Below are 13,422 nucleotides of genomic sequence, written 5' to 3'. Positions count from 1 at the left end.
TTTAGGATTGCAGCAGGCCTGGTATGAGATTAATTCTGTCAGAGAAGGAACGGAGGTTTCCTTGCAGATAATGTTCTGTTTGCTGCCTTCTTTTGGACAATAATCTTTAATTTTACGTTATAATTCATTTTTTGCTGCAGCTTTGGAGTGAAATGAGTCCCTGGCCATGGGCTGTAAAAGGGGGAGCTGTGTGGAATATACATAAAGGCTGCTGAGCTGCAGAAAACAGCCCTGACCTTTGCAGCAGCTGATGCCATGCACATTTATTTCAGAAAGTGGGGGGGAGATCTTACAGGAGCCATTAATGATTGCAAGAGGCTCCAAAGTTCTTGTCACTGGGCTCTGTGTGCCACCATTAAAGCCAGGAGTGATTCAACTTTCACTGACTTCTAAAACCTTTAATTTAAAATGCAAATGCACCTGGTAGCTTTGGAGTTGTTCTTGTCATATCTTGTATTCTTGTAGCTCCTGGGGATGTTGTGAGCTCTTGAGAATTCATTTTGACGTGCATAATGTTTGCCTTTTCACTTCCTTTAATTATTTTTTTATGTGATTGGGTCCAAATGGAAAATGCCTGAAATCAAAATGTTTTGTAGTAAACTTTCTCCTGCCTTTTCTCACACAGTGAACCCAAGTCTGTTACAGGTGAATCAGTGTAACTCGAGCAATAAGAAAGGACTTCTGCCTTTTCTTTTGTAAATTGAAATTTTGAAATTATGTTGTGCATTTTTTTCCCCTCAGATCATGCTCAGTTGTGGTAATGAACATGCTCAAATTAAAAAAAAATTGAAATTAGGTGGTTGTGTGACAAATAGTGACAGTGATGAATTGAGAGGTGGTGAAGTGCAATGTAAAAATGACAGCAATGTGAGACATTTTTAATTAAGAGCAATGGCCTTTTTAATGGCTCTTCAAAAAAAAAAAAATAAGAAAAGGTTTTTAAATCTACAGGTTTATGTATCAGAACCTGAGATTCATTTCAGAAGGGAAAAACAGCAGCCAAATTATGCTCTCAGCTCCCTGTGCCATGTGTCAGGCTTTTGTGTGGCACCTGCTGCTTGCAAGACAGATTAATTTAAAAATCTTTGAGGGGAAAAAAAAAAAAGCAGGAGAGGTTTTGAGACAGTCTGTATCCCTCCTCTGGCCTTTATCCTGGCTGGAATGACAAAGCCTTTGTCCTTGGAGGCAGTGTCAGCCCTGAGCACTTCAAAGATGCTTTTCCCTGGATTGATTTTGACTTGAGCACCATCAAGCTCTGGGGAGAAAAGATCCACCCCGTGCTTTGCTCTTGGCAGGTGGATGAAAGCATCAAGTAGAGAAGCAGGTATTTAGCTAAAAAAGGTGTTTAATTGTGAGCAGTTGGCCCCAGGAGGTGCTCACTCCTCGGGCTGGGAGGAAGTTTCCATGTGCACATGAGCAAAACACAGTGCAGGGTTTCTGCTCCTCAGTTATTCTCCATTTCTTCGACTCCTTGAGTCAAAAGCCTCACTGAGATCAGGTTCTGCCAGGCTTTAGGAATATCTGTTCTGTGTTTTAAGGTTCATTTTTCAGATTTCAACTTTTTAGGGGGATTTTTTTCCCCCCCTCAGTGTTCATCTATCTTGGTGAAACTGGAGGTTTGTGTGATAGTAACCATTGATTTCTTCAGCTGAAAGAAATCCTTTCTTGATCCCATCCTCCATCTCCAGCAGGGCTGAGCTTTTCATGTACACACACTGCAGGAGTGTGTCTTGGTTGGTATTCCTGAAAAAATGTTTCATCTCTAAGTTCTGGCTACAGAAGAACCCAAAATCTGGCCTAGTCTCCAAGCACTTGGCCTTTAATTCATAACTAAAATCCCAGAAGGGCTTGGCCTGGATGGGATCTTAAATCCCCTCTCATTCCACACCTCCCACTGTCCCAGGCTGCTCCAAGCCCTGTCCAGCCTGGCCTTGGACACTTCCAGGGATCCAGGGGCAGCCTCAGGGCTTCAGCACTCTGAGTAAGGAATTTCTTCCTTAAATCTAATCTAAATCCCTCCTCCTTTAGTTTAAAACCCTTCCCTCTTGTCCTCCCTCTATCTCCCCGTGTAAAAAGTTGCTCCCCCTCTTTTAAAATCCCCTGCAAGTTCTTGGAGGCTGCTGCAAGCTCTCCCCAGAGCCTTCTCTTCTCCAGAAAAGCGTGCTGGGGTTTTCTGCGGGGCTTTTCTGCAGCTGGGGAGGATGCACCTGCAGAGGGAGGTCTGTGGGAATGCTCTCAGTGCCAGGGAAGTGCCACCTGGGAGCAAATCCACAAGAAGTCAGGTCCAGGGGGAGATTTCTGTCCCTGTGGATTTATGGCAGAGATGTCCTGGACAGTCAGGTCTCAGTGAAGCTCGGCACCGTCCCAGCCTGGTGCCCTGGAGAGACCCCTCAGGTGTGGAATTTGTGCTCCTGGGGGACACAGAGGGATGAGCAAGAGGAGATTTCCCTCTGTGCCTGTCCTGCTGCCTCATCTGAATTCTGTGACACGCCCTGGTGGCTCCCTGACCCCTGGGACACCCCGAGCTGCCACTCTGAGCCCCTCTGGAGCTTCACAGGACAGTCCTTCTGCACAGACAATGCCAATCCTGTGCTCTCCTCATCCTCAGGAAACAGCACTTTCCCTTCCTCAGGCTCAGTTTCAAGCCAGCAGTGCCAGTCCGTGATGCCTGCAGAGCACAGTTTGAAATTTTTTCTTCTTTTTTTTTTTAATTTTTTCAGGATGTTTCTTTTCAGACTGCTGTCAAATCCTCCCCAAAGACACATTTTTGTGTTCCCTGTCTCACTATTAACACCCCCTGGGGCTGTCAGCAGCAGAAGCTGCTTTTGGTTGAACTCTCAAGGGTTTTAACAATCTCTTCACTGTCAAATAGTCACAGAATCAAATCCCAGAAATATTTAGGTTGGAAGGGACCTTAAAGCCCATCTCATTCCAGCCTCCTGCCATGGGCAGGGACACCTCCCACTAGTCCAGGTTGCTCCAAGCCCCATCCAGCCTGAGGCAGAAATGTTTGTGGAAATTACATCCAGGCTTTGAGGATGAACAGACATCACAGGGTTTATAGAAATTAAGAAGTAAAGACAAGAATATTACCAAAGATTTTTTTTTTTTTGTAAAAAAAAGAGGCAAAATTGCTCCAAAGTAAAGCAGGGATGTGTTAGTAAGCAAAACTTACTGAGAGAATCAAAATGAAATGTAAACATAACAATTAAAATTGCAAAATGTATTAACTCACTGGCAAAAGGTGGATTTTCTGGAAAGCTTTGTCCATTTGCCTTTTCTGGATCCTGCCACTTACCTAAACAACTCCTGATATTTCGTGGCTAAAGGAAAATTGGGGAAGCAAGGACCAACACAGGAAATTCTTTTTTTGTTTTGTTTTCTTCTGTTTCTGTGTAGAAAGGAAGAGCTCATAGTCCAGGTGCTGTAAGAAATTGATCTGAGCTTGAGTGCAACGTGTACATGAAGAGCACATCCCAGAGAGGGCACTCTGCAGGCTGGGGACAGGTTTGGTCCTGCTGAAGGTCACTGCCACTTGCAGGTGGTGTTTTGTTAACAGTAGGCCAAATTTTTAAGGCTGTCTTTTGAAAGGGCAAGTAAACATGCAGAGAAATAGTGCTGAATATTCCCTGGAATCCCAGAATGGTTTGGTTTGGAAGGGACCTTAAAGGTCATCCAGTTCCACCCCTGCCATGGCAGGGACACTTCCCAGTGTCCCAGGGTGTTCCAAGCCCTGTCCAGCCTGGCCTTGGGCACTTCCAGGGATCCAGGGGCAACCACAGCTTCTCTGGGCACCCTGTGCCAGGGCTTGCCCACCCTCACAGCCAGGAATTCCTTCCCAATATCCAACCTGAACCTACTCTTTTCCAGTTAAAAGCCATTCCCTGTGTCCTGTCCCTCCATCCCGTGTCCCCAGTTCCTCTCCAGCTCTCCTGAAGCCCCTTTAGGCACTGGAAGAGGCTCTGTGTTGAGGTTTATCTTCTTTTTTTCTCCAGGGTCAGGATTAGATGTGTGAGATGGAATTTCTTGTTGGGGCTCAGATGTTTGTTAGTTCTGATCTCTGTCACAGTCTCACAAACCCTGAGTTCTGCAGCACTTCACTCCAACAAACTAAAAATGGAGCCCCATCTCTCTCTCTGCAAGGCCTTTTAAGGCTAAACTGCCCAATTCAGAAATGACACCTCAATTATTTTCACTTTTAACCCAATCACCAACCACCCGTGCCCACAATGGGGACTTTTTTATCCAATTACACAAAACCACCCAAACCCATGGAGGAGAAGGAGAAGAAGAAGGAGCAGCCTCCACCCTAAAACCTCCATCTTGCTTTCTATCTGTTCCTGCATTCTAAACCCTTAAACTCTGAGTTTTCCACCCTGTGACATCACACACTTCTGTTCAAACTCCACCCCCACAATCCCAGTTCTGCCATTCCATTTTGGAAGCTTCTCCACGGCCTCAGGTCAATGCAGAGTTCTCTTGGGGGTCAGACTCTGTCAGCACAGAAAGTCTGAAATTCTCAATAATGAGGGTTCCAACAGCTCTGAGCTCTCCCTGGATCCTTTTCTCTTCCAGTCTGAGCACCCCCAGCTTTCTTTGCATGCAGCCCAGGACACATTTGGGCTGCAGACACACGTGGCTGGGTCGTGTTGATCTTCTCATCCACCAGCACCCCCAAATCCTCCTCCTTGGGGCTGCTCTCAATCCATTCTCCCTCCAGCCTGAATTTGTGCTTGGGATTGCCCTGAGCCAGGTGCAGGACCTTGCACTTGGCCCTGCTGAACTTCACTGGAAGTACTTTGGTGCTTCCACGTCTTGTAGTTGACATTGATGTTCCTTCCGTGTCCAAAAGTGAGGAATTTGTTCTTCCCAAGTGGGAATAATTGATGCAGGGTGGGAAAAGCTGCTTGTTCCTTTATGTTCCTTCCAGTAGAGAGGCTGGACTCGATTCCAGAAGGAATTTGAGGATCACTCCACCACAAACTCCTGTTTTTCCTGTGGTAATAATAGACTCAACCATGTTTCTTCCTCTTTTTTTTTTTTTTTTTTTTTTGGGTGTTGAACACAACACCCTCCAAAGGTGTCAAACTTCCATCCCTCCTCTGCCAGCTTCCCCAGGATCATACTCTCAGAGGGATTTTTCAGAATGGAGTTTTCAGATCCAATGGATCCATTTTTCAGATGGAACAATTCTTGAAGACCTCCTGGACTAGACCATCTCTGCTCTTCAAAGTCAGGCTTATTTCTTTCCTCTTCCTGCTCTGGCATTGTAAAACAACGATGTAATTCCAGTTGTTTTGGTGAAACAGTTGTTTACCACAACACAGGGGCTAATCCTCTCTTAATCCCCGTGTTCCTTACAGATTTTGTTCAGTTTTTCATCAGTCTAAGTCTGTCTGCTTTGGCAAAGAAACAAAAAACACAGCAGGAGAAAGGCCACAACATCTGGCTGAGCGTGGCTGGTTTGTGCTGTAGCAGAGTTAAAACTGAAAATTGTGATGGCTCAGGCTTTCTCAGAATGTTTTTAGAAGAGTGTAAAAAATTCATTTGGGTGATTCAAGGAGGAGACAGGTTAGAGCTCTGCTTGGTATTGGAAAAAACATCCCCCAAAGAGCCCCTCTGGGTGTTTTCCATGACTTTGGACTTCCCAGCAAGAGCAGTGACAGTTAAATCACCATTTTTTTGGTCACAGGGTTATTGCTGTTGTCAGCTGTGCACCCCACACTTGACGAGACCTCAGCAGCAAATTTTGGTGAAATCCAAATTACTGTAACTCAGCTGTGGCACTGCTTGGCTCCTGCAAGCTCCAAGGCTGAGATGATTGGGATTTGCATCACAACGTGCCTGTTGTTTAATCCTGACAGTCAGGCTGTGTGTCATGAGGTCTGGCCCGGAGCTCAATCAGTTCCAAATCTGGAAAAACACAATCAGCACGCAGAAAAAAAAAAAAAAAAAGCCCAACCACCAGAGCTCTTAGTGGCTTTTGAAAGAGCTAAATTCTGTTCTGTGCCAGAAATTGCCCATTCAGAGGCTCATTGAGCTGCATTTCCAGCTCTGAGGTTTTTCTGAAAGGGAAGAAATGCAACAGATCTTTGGGGAGCCTCTGTGTTAGAGCAGAGCAGCTCTCGTGGGAGAGAGGGCTGAAATTCCATTTTTTAATGATGGAAATACCTGGGGCAGCCACCTGCTCATCACACCCACCTCTAGTATTTCAGGATCCATTACCCTGCCCCCTTTAAGGGAATATTTTGGGTACTTCCCACCCCAAAATGAGGGAGGGGAATGATGTGGTGTCCTCACAGGTGGTCTTCAAACTGCTGCTTGTCCTGCTCAGGTTAAACCCAGCTGTAAAAATTCCTCAAGGTACGAAATAACACAAATTTAGGCACAATGGAGCTCTAGATTTTAACCTGTGTGTAAATCACCCTTCTCTCTCTCTGTCTTTGTTTTCTTTTTCCCCTCTTCCCCACCTAAATTCAATTTATTTATTCCTTTTTGCTGCAGCTATTCATAGTCTAAAGCTGAGCCGTAACCACGTGGACTGGCACAGTGTGGATGAAGTGTACCTGTACAGTGATGCCACAACATCCAAAATTGCAAGGACTGTTACACAAAAGTTGGGGTTTTCCAAAGGTAAATCTTGCCCAGACTTTGTAAAGAATATTGTAAATGCCAGCATTTGAAGTTTGTTGCTTTAACTCCAGGAGGATATTTCAGGTTTTAATGTGAGTAGCCCACTTTAGCCATTGCATTTTTTACTTTATATGAGTATTCAGAGTCCTTAGCTGTGTAAATAATTGTAACGAGATGTGAATATTTTTTAAATTTTATTTTATGTGCATTATATATTTGACTTACTGTATTTTAATTTTATTCCATATTTTGATGGGTTTGGATGCAGCAGTTAGCACTACATAACAAATACACGAAAATATTACAGTGGCACAGTCCAGAAGCTACTGTAAAATTAGAATTATTCCTGTAATAATATAAGGATTACAGTTCCTTTTGCAACCTTAATTTTACTCCTGGGTGCTTAGATATTGTGATGCATTCCTTAAATACATGACCATACCTTCCCTCTCTCCACCTCCATCCAGCCTTTTTTTCTGTCCATGAAACAGAAGTATGAACTGACAGGAAAGGGCATTTAGACAGAAATTATTTCTAGTAGAAATTCAGGCTCATTTAAATTCAACACTCCCAGTCAGAAAGGCAGCAAAGCTGTGATGGTTGGAAGAGAAGGTGGTGTCTCTCAAGGAAAAAGCAGATTATTTCCAGCCTAGAAAATGGGGACTTGTCCTGTGCAGGACACCAGAACAAGAACTTGCACATCTGGTTTGTTCCTTGAAGAGACAAGGTCAGGTCACAGGTCTGACTTTATTCTGCATCCCTCTGCCCTGTAATTAATGCCCTCTTACCCTCCAGGACTCCTGGGTGAGCACTTAATTAATGCTTCCTAAAAAAAAATAGTATCAGTCAGTGCTTCAGTTCCAGAAGAAATGGAGTAATTTATCCAGAACACCTTTGGGATAATGTGTAATAAATAATGAGATCTGTCCCAAACGATTTGTGGGGGAGAAATATCCAAGAGAAGCTCACTTGGTAAACAAAACCTGTCTTGGGTAAAAAAATGCCCTTCGTGGGTTTGGGGTGTTTTCCTCCTCTTTAAAACCAAAATAAGTTTTTAGTTCCAGTTTTTGAGGCCAGCACTGGTGCCTGGTGTGGTCCCCTGAGTGTCACTAGAGGGGGATGGAGGCACATGGTGCCCATGGGTTTGTCAGCACAGCAGGGAGAAAATGCCCACATTTACCCTGGGGAATTGATTTTGGGTTTGGTCACTGAGCTGGAGAACAAGGGGGGAATTTCAGGTTGGATCAGCTCAAAATAAAGCAAGTTTTCCCTATCAAAATGATAAATTTTAAAGGTTTTCAACCAGCTCTTTTAATTGGGGTGGATAAAGTGACAACACTTAATCACTTATGTGGCCAGGTCATTTCCATGATCCTTCCATGCTGTTGGAATAAGGTGGAGACAGAAGGAATTTCATTGATTGAGACAGCCAGGAGAAGGGTTCTGTGTTGTCAAAGTGGGTGTACAGTTACACAACTGTTTTCTGAAGAGTTGTTCTTCAAAACATACATGAAATTAATTCCCTTTGCAGTGGAGATGGCTATTGCTATCACCTGGCTGCTAGAATCTTTCAGGGTTTTAAAAGTGCCTATATTTCAAAATAGATGCTAATCCTTTGGTTTTCTGATTCTGTGTTGTATAATCTGATTTTCAACGTGTTGGCCTGAGAAAAGCCAAGCTTCTGTCAGCAGAGGAGAGCGCTGCAGCTTGGCAGAATGTCACTGATGTGGGATAATGTTCTTTCTGCAGCTTCAAGCAGTGGGACAAGGCTACACAGAGGCTACGTAGAAGAAGCCACATTAGAGGACAAGCCACCCCAGACTAGTCACATCGTGTTTGTTGTGCATGGCATTGGGCAGAAAATGGACCAAGGGAGGATCATCAAAAACACAGCCATGTGAGTGCTTTGGAATGTTTGAAGCAGCCTTGATGTAAGTGACAGCAGAGCCTTTGGTTTGGGCTGAATGTTTCCCTGTTTTCCTTCTCCTCCTCTTCTCCTGAGTCATGATTCTGTTTTTTGTGTTAGTTGGGATGTATGAACTTAGGGGGAGCAGCTGTGAGCCAGAAGAGCAAAGATTTATTCTGATTTTTTCACCAGCACTTGTAGATTTTGGGGAGCTGGTGAAGAAGACAGAGCCTCAAGTTGCACCAGGGGAGGTTCAGCCTGGACATCAGCAGGAATTTCTCCATGGAAAGGGTTGTTAACCATTGGAAAGGGCTGCCCAGGGAGGTTTGGAGTCCCCATCCCTGGAGGTGTCAAAGGAATTCCTGGATGTGGCACTCAGGGCTGGGGACAAGGTGGAGATGGGACTCGTTGACCTTGGAGGTCTTTTCCAGCCTGAAGGATTCTGTGTGAAATTCTGGCTCCTGTGGTCGGTGGTGTGAGAAATAGGCACTCACTTTTCATGAATTCAGAAAGGTTTATTAAACCTTATCAAAAATACAACAGAAGACTGACTAGAGAAAAGGTGACGGTACCAGGAGCAAAGGATTTTTCCTCACCATGTGGGGAAAGGATTTTTCACCCACTCAGTGGAGGTTTTGCCTTTTAACCCTTTTGCCCCTCTCAAAATTCTGTCCATCAACCCCTTCTTTGCTGTCCAGTGGTGGACATCACTTCCTCAAATCCTGACTGGGGGTCAGATGTCACCATAGTGACAAGCCAACCCTCCCAAATATCCCAACCCCGGCTGTCCCTTGATAACAACTCAGGGGGTAAAAAAGAACTTTTCTTAACCTATATACACGATTTTTGTCTGTTAATTGTGAGAGTCAGTCATGGCATTACTCATCTGTCACAGTGGCTTTGCTGAGCAGGGAGAGATTTCTCATTTGGGGAGTGTTGTTTCTCAGTGGTGCCCGGGTGAATTCAGTGTGTAACAACTGGGAAGGGACTGAGCTGAACATTTTTGATTAAGTGGAATGGGAAAGTTAATTTTGGAGTGGAATCTCTCAGAGCTGGTTGTTGGGATGGTGGGCAAGCAAATTGCATCCTGTGAAAGAGGGGGAACGGGGGGATGCAGGAATGTTGTCATTCCTAACAGGACAGAAGGCCTCCATGAATGAAGCTGTGAGACTGCTCATGGAGTTCTGTGCACAGAGCCTGGCTGAAAAGCAAAATGTGACCAAAAAGGCTGTGAAATCTCTTCACTGAATGGCTTTGGGTTTGCAAATGGCTCTTTCTGGGAAGGATGTTTCTCAGAGCTGTGGCTGCTCCATTCCTGGGAATGTTCAAGGCCAGGTTGGAGCCCTGGTTTAGTGGGTGGCATCCTCACTTATGCCAGGGGTTGGTACTTCATGATCTCTTAAGTCCTTTCCAACCCAAAGCAATCTGTGATTTTATGCGCCTGAAAAGATGGTTTTGAGTCTTAGAAAATTTATCAAGTCCTGGTGGCAGCTGTGTGGGGGTCAAGGTGGTACTGAGGAATCCCTCATTAGTTGGAAGAGGAGGCTAAAAATGCCTTAATTACAGATCTGGGTGGTTCAATAGGTCCCAAATAGCTCCAGGCTCCCTCAGCACTGACAAACCCAGTGGCTCCTGTGAGAAGAGCTGGGATGGCTGGGATTTTGTGGTGGGAGCTTTGCCACCCTCCCTTTGTCACTCTAGGTCAGTGCCTGTGTGCTCTGTGCCGTCGTGTTATCAACCTCCTGTGTCCCCCCAGCTCTTTGTGCCACTCCAGCCTCCTCTGGGTACACCTTTTGATGTCACTTGTGTGTCATTTGTCACCTCAGAGCACCAACCTGCAGCTCCCCACCCCCTTTCCTGCCACTTCACTGCTCTGTTATTCACGTTGTTGAAGAGCCAGAAATCCAAAGCAAAGAGAAAAAGGATCCACAGCCCTTGGCTCAAAGTTAGTCGCCAAAATAAATGGAAAAACTTCAGTTTTTGTGGGATGGAGTTACACTGGGAATGCACATAGCCTCAGCATAAGCTGCTGTTTTAACAGTGACCGGAAATCAAACTGCAGCCTTGGAATCATTCAGTTTTTCTGCTTTATCTTTCTCCCTCCTCCATTTTCCATAGGTACAGGGGTTAAATGGGTGGATTAACTTCAGCTCAGGTCACAGTGCAGAGGTGTTCATTCCATAAGTACTGCTCTAATTGGCAGCCCAGCATATGAAATGCTTTCTCAAAAAGGGACACAAGATTTAATGTGCTTCAGTAAATCTCACTCATATCCTCAAGAAATACCAGACAGCATTGCACAGCCTTTTAAAATGCTAATTATTGGCATAAATTGTGCATTCTGCACAAAATTTTCAAATTAAAGCATCATTTTAGATTGAAGTATCTTTTTTTTTTTCTTTTCCTTTTTTTTTTTTTTTTCAAATAACGACTTAAAACTTATCAGTGAGGAACATCCCATATGTTGCAGGGAGAGATTTCAGAAGGAATGTCTGCCAAGCTCTCACAAGCCATGCTGGCACTTTCTGTTAGCACCTTCAGCCATCATATTTGTGTGCTGTTTGGTTTTTGGGGTGGTTTTTTACGTGCTTTTCCATTAGGGACACAGTGGTGCCTTTTGAAAAATAAAATTAATAAGGAAAACTTTTTTTTTTTTTTTTTGACCATTCACACTTTCAAGTCAAAACTAAGGAGAGAAGATGTCAGTGGGATATTTTTTTTTTGCTTTTAAATGCACATTTTTTAGTAGGAAACCTGTAGCTGAGCTCATTTGACACGTTCCGTCCTCAGTTTAGCACCTTGAGAAGAAGCTGGTGCAGCTCCCACGATGCTGCTGCATCATTAGGCACATCCTGCTGGTTGCAGAGCTGAAAACAGACCCCTTGTCTGGGGAAAATCCAAATTATCCGTGCTAATTTCGTTAAGGACTGCAGCTCAATCCCCTCGTTAGCGTGGCTGGATGCTGTGGTTGCAGGGTGTCCTGTGAGTAGGTAAATGCAAAAGGTGCATCTTAGGGATGCTTGGATGAGCAGCTCTGTGGTGGATGTGACATAATTCTGTTTCTTCTCTGTGTAGTTAAACACATTTATTATCTAAATGTAGCACGGCAGCTGGTGCAACGAGCTGCTCCTGTCAGCACTGATATTCCCTGGGAGCTTGTCTGGGAAGAGACAGTCCCTCCTCCAGGCTGGAGCAGGGATTCAGCTGCCCCAGCAGCTCTGAGCTGTGTTGGTACCACAGGGATGGTGCTTTAAAGGGAGAAGGCTTTACAATCTGTATTTCTGCCTAATACAAACCAAGGTGTTATGGCAGAATGTCCTTAATTGGAGGGGGTTTTATTTGCCATCAGGTGCAGAATCCTGGCATTCCTTGGTTTGTGATAAGGCAGAGGGTTAGCTTTAAAACAAATGTCTTTGGGATGTCTTTTTGCTGCACACACTCATGTATTTTTATTTGGAATGTGGAAGTTGATCTGTGGTTTTGTTGAATTTGTGGGTGAATGGGAGGGAGAGATGATGTTACACATGTTGAGTGTTGGTTCTACCAGCCAAACCCATGAAGAAGAAGGTAAAGAAGGACTAGCTTCTGTCTTAAAACTTCTGTCTTGTTTTATATATATTATTATATTCTAAAACTCAAAACTCTTAAGTTTTTCACCTTGTAATATTATACACTTCTATTCAAACCACACACTCCTCATTTTAGTGCTATCAGTTAATTTTGGAAGCCTTCTCCACGGCCTCAGGTCAATGCAGAGTTCTCTTGGGGGTCAGAGCCTGTCAGCACAGAAAGTCTGACATGCTCAGCATCCAGAACTCCAACATCTGAATATAATTTAGAATCATGGAATGGTTTGGGTTGGAAGGGAGCTTAAAACTCATCTCATTCCTTTGGCAGGGACACCTTCCCCTGTCCCAGGCTGCTCCAAGCCCTGTCCAGCCTGGCCTTGGACACTGCCAGGGATCCAGGGGCAGCCACAACTGCTCTGGGCACCCTGTGCCAGGGCCTGCCCACCCTCCCAGCCAGGAATTCCTTCCCAATCTCCCATCCATCCCTGCCCTCTGGCACTGGGAGCCATTCCCTGTGTCCTGTCCCTCCATCCCTTGTCCCCAGTCCCTCTCCAGCTCTCCCTTCAGTGCCACATTTGTCACCCCAGATCCTTCTCTTCTCCAGGCTGGACAATCCCAGCTGCTCCATCCCTCTGATCATCTTGGTGGCCTCCTCTGCACTTCTAGGAATGTTCTTATCCATGTTCCCAACCTCCTCTTCAAAGCTCCTGTTGTTTTACCTGACCCAGGTGAAGGTCAGTGTTGTAAATGTAGGTGAACTTGGTGGGAAGAATTGCTGATGTTTGACTCCAGTTCAGAAGGCTGAATGATTTTTTTATTATAACTCTGCTATAATACATTAATCTACTATTTAAAGGAGATACTGAAACTATATACTTTTTTTCAACTACTATATTTAACTAATTTACAACTTGTCACCCTCTCTGAGAGTCCAGACACAGGTGGATTTGATTGGCCATCAGGCTCAAACAATCCTCACTAGAATTTAATTAAGTAATTACCCCAGGTAAACAATTCTCCAAACACATTCCACATGGGAAAAACAAGGAGCAGAAATAGAAATTGTTTTCTCTTTCTCCTCTCTGTGTTTCTCTATTAAAAAATCCTGAAAGAGAGAAGAATGTGCTTACTACAGCTCAGCCCTTTCACCTGCCTTAGGCAGGGTTCAAACCTTTAGGCTGAACTAAATTTCATCATCTCCTGTGCTTGGGGAATGAGTGAAGTGACTCTCCTGTGCTTTTCCAGAGCAGCTGCAGTGTTGTGTCACTTTGGGCTCTGCCTCTGTCTGAATCTCCTCTTTGGATTCCAAAATCA

The 13,422-nt window shown here is 44.6% G+C and overlaps 1 protein-coding gene across 2 annotated transcripts in view; it reads left to right on the top strand.

The window, feature by feature from the left end:
• Positions 1 to 13,422, top strand: part of DDHD1 (DDHD domain containing 1) — a 65,376-nt gene that overhangs the window by 18,651 nt on the left and 33,303 nt on the right. For both annotated transcript variants that reach the window (XM_053946591.1, XM_053946590.1), the window contains 2 exons: positions 6,505 to 6,633; positions 8,383 to 8,530. In XM_053946591.1, coding sequence (XP_053802566.1) covers positions 6,505 to 6,633; positions 8,383 to 8,530 — 277 coding nt within the window. The remainder of the gene's footprint in view (positions 1 to 6,504; positions 6,634 to 8,382; positions 8,531 to 13,422) is intronic.

This window comes from Vidua chalybeata, chromosome 6 (genome assembly GCF_026979565.1).
Source record: "Vidua chalybeata isolate OUT-0048 chromosome 6, bVidCha1 merged haplotype, whole genome shotgun sequence".
NCBI lineage: Eukaryota > Metazoa > Chordata > Aves > Passeriformes > Viduidae > Vidua > Vidua chalybeata.
Note: the sequence above shows the minus strand (reverse complement) of the source record. Positions and strands in the feature narration are given on the sequence as shown.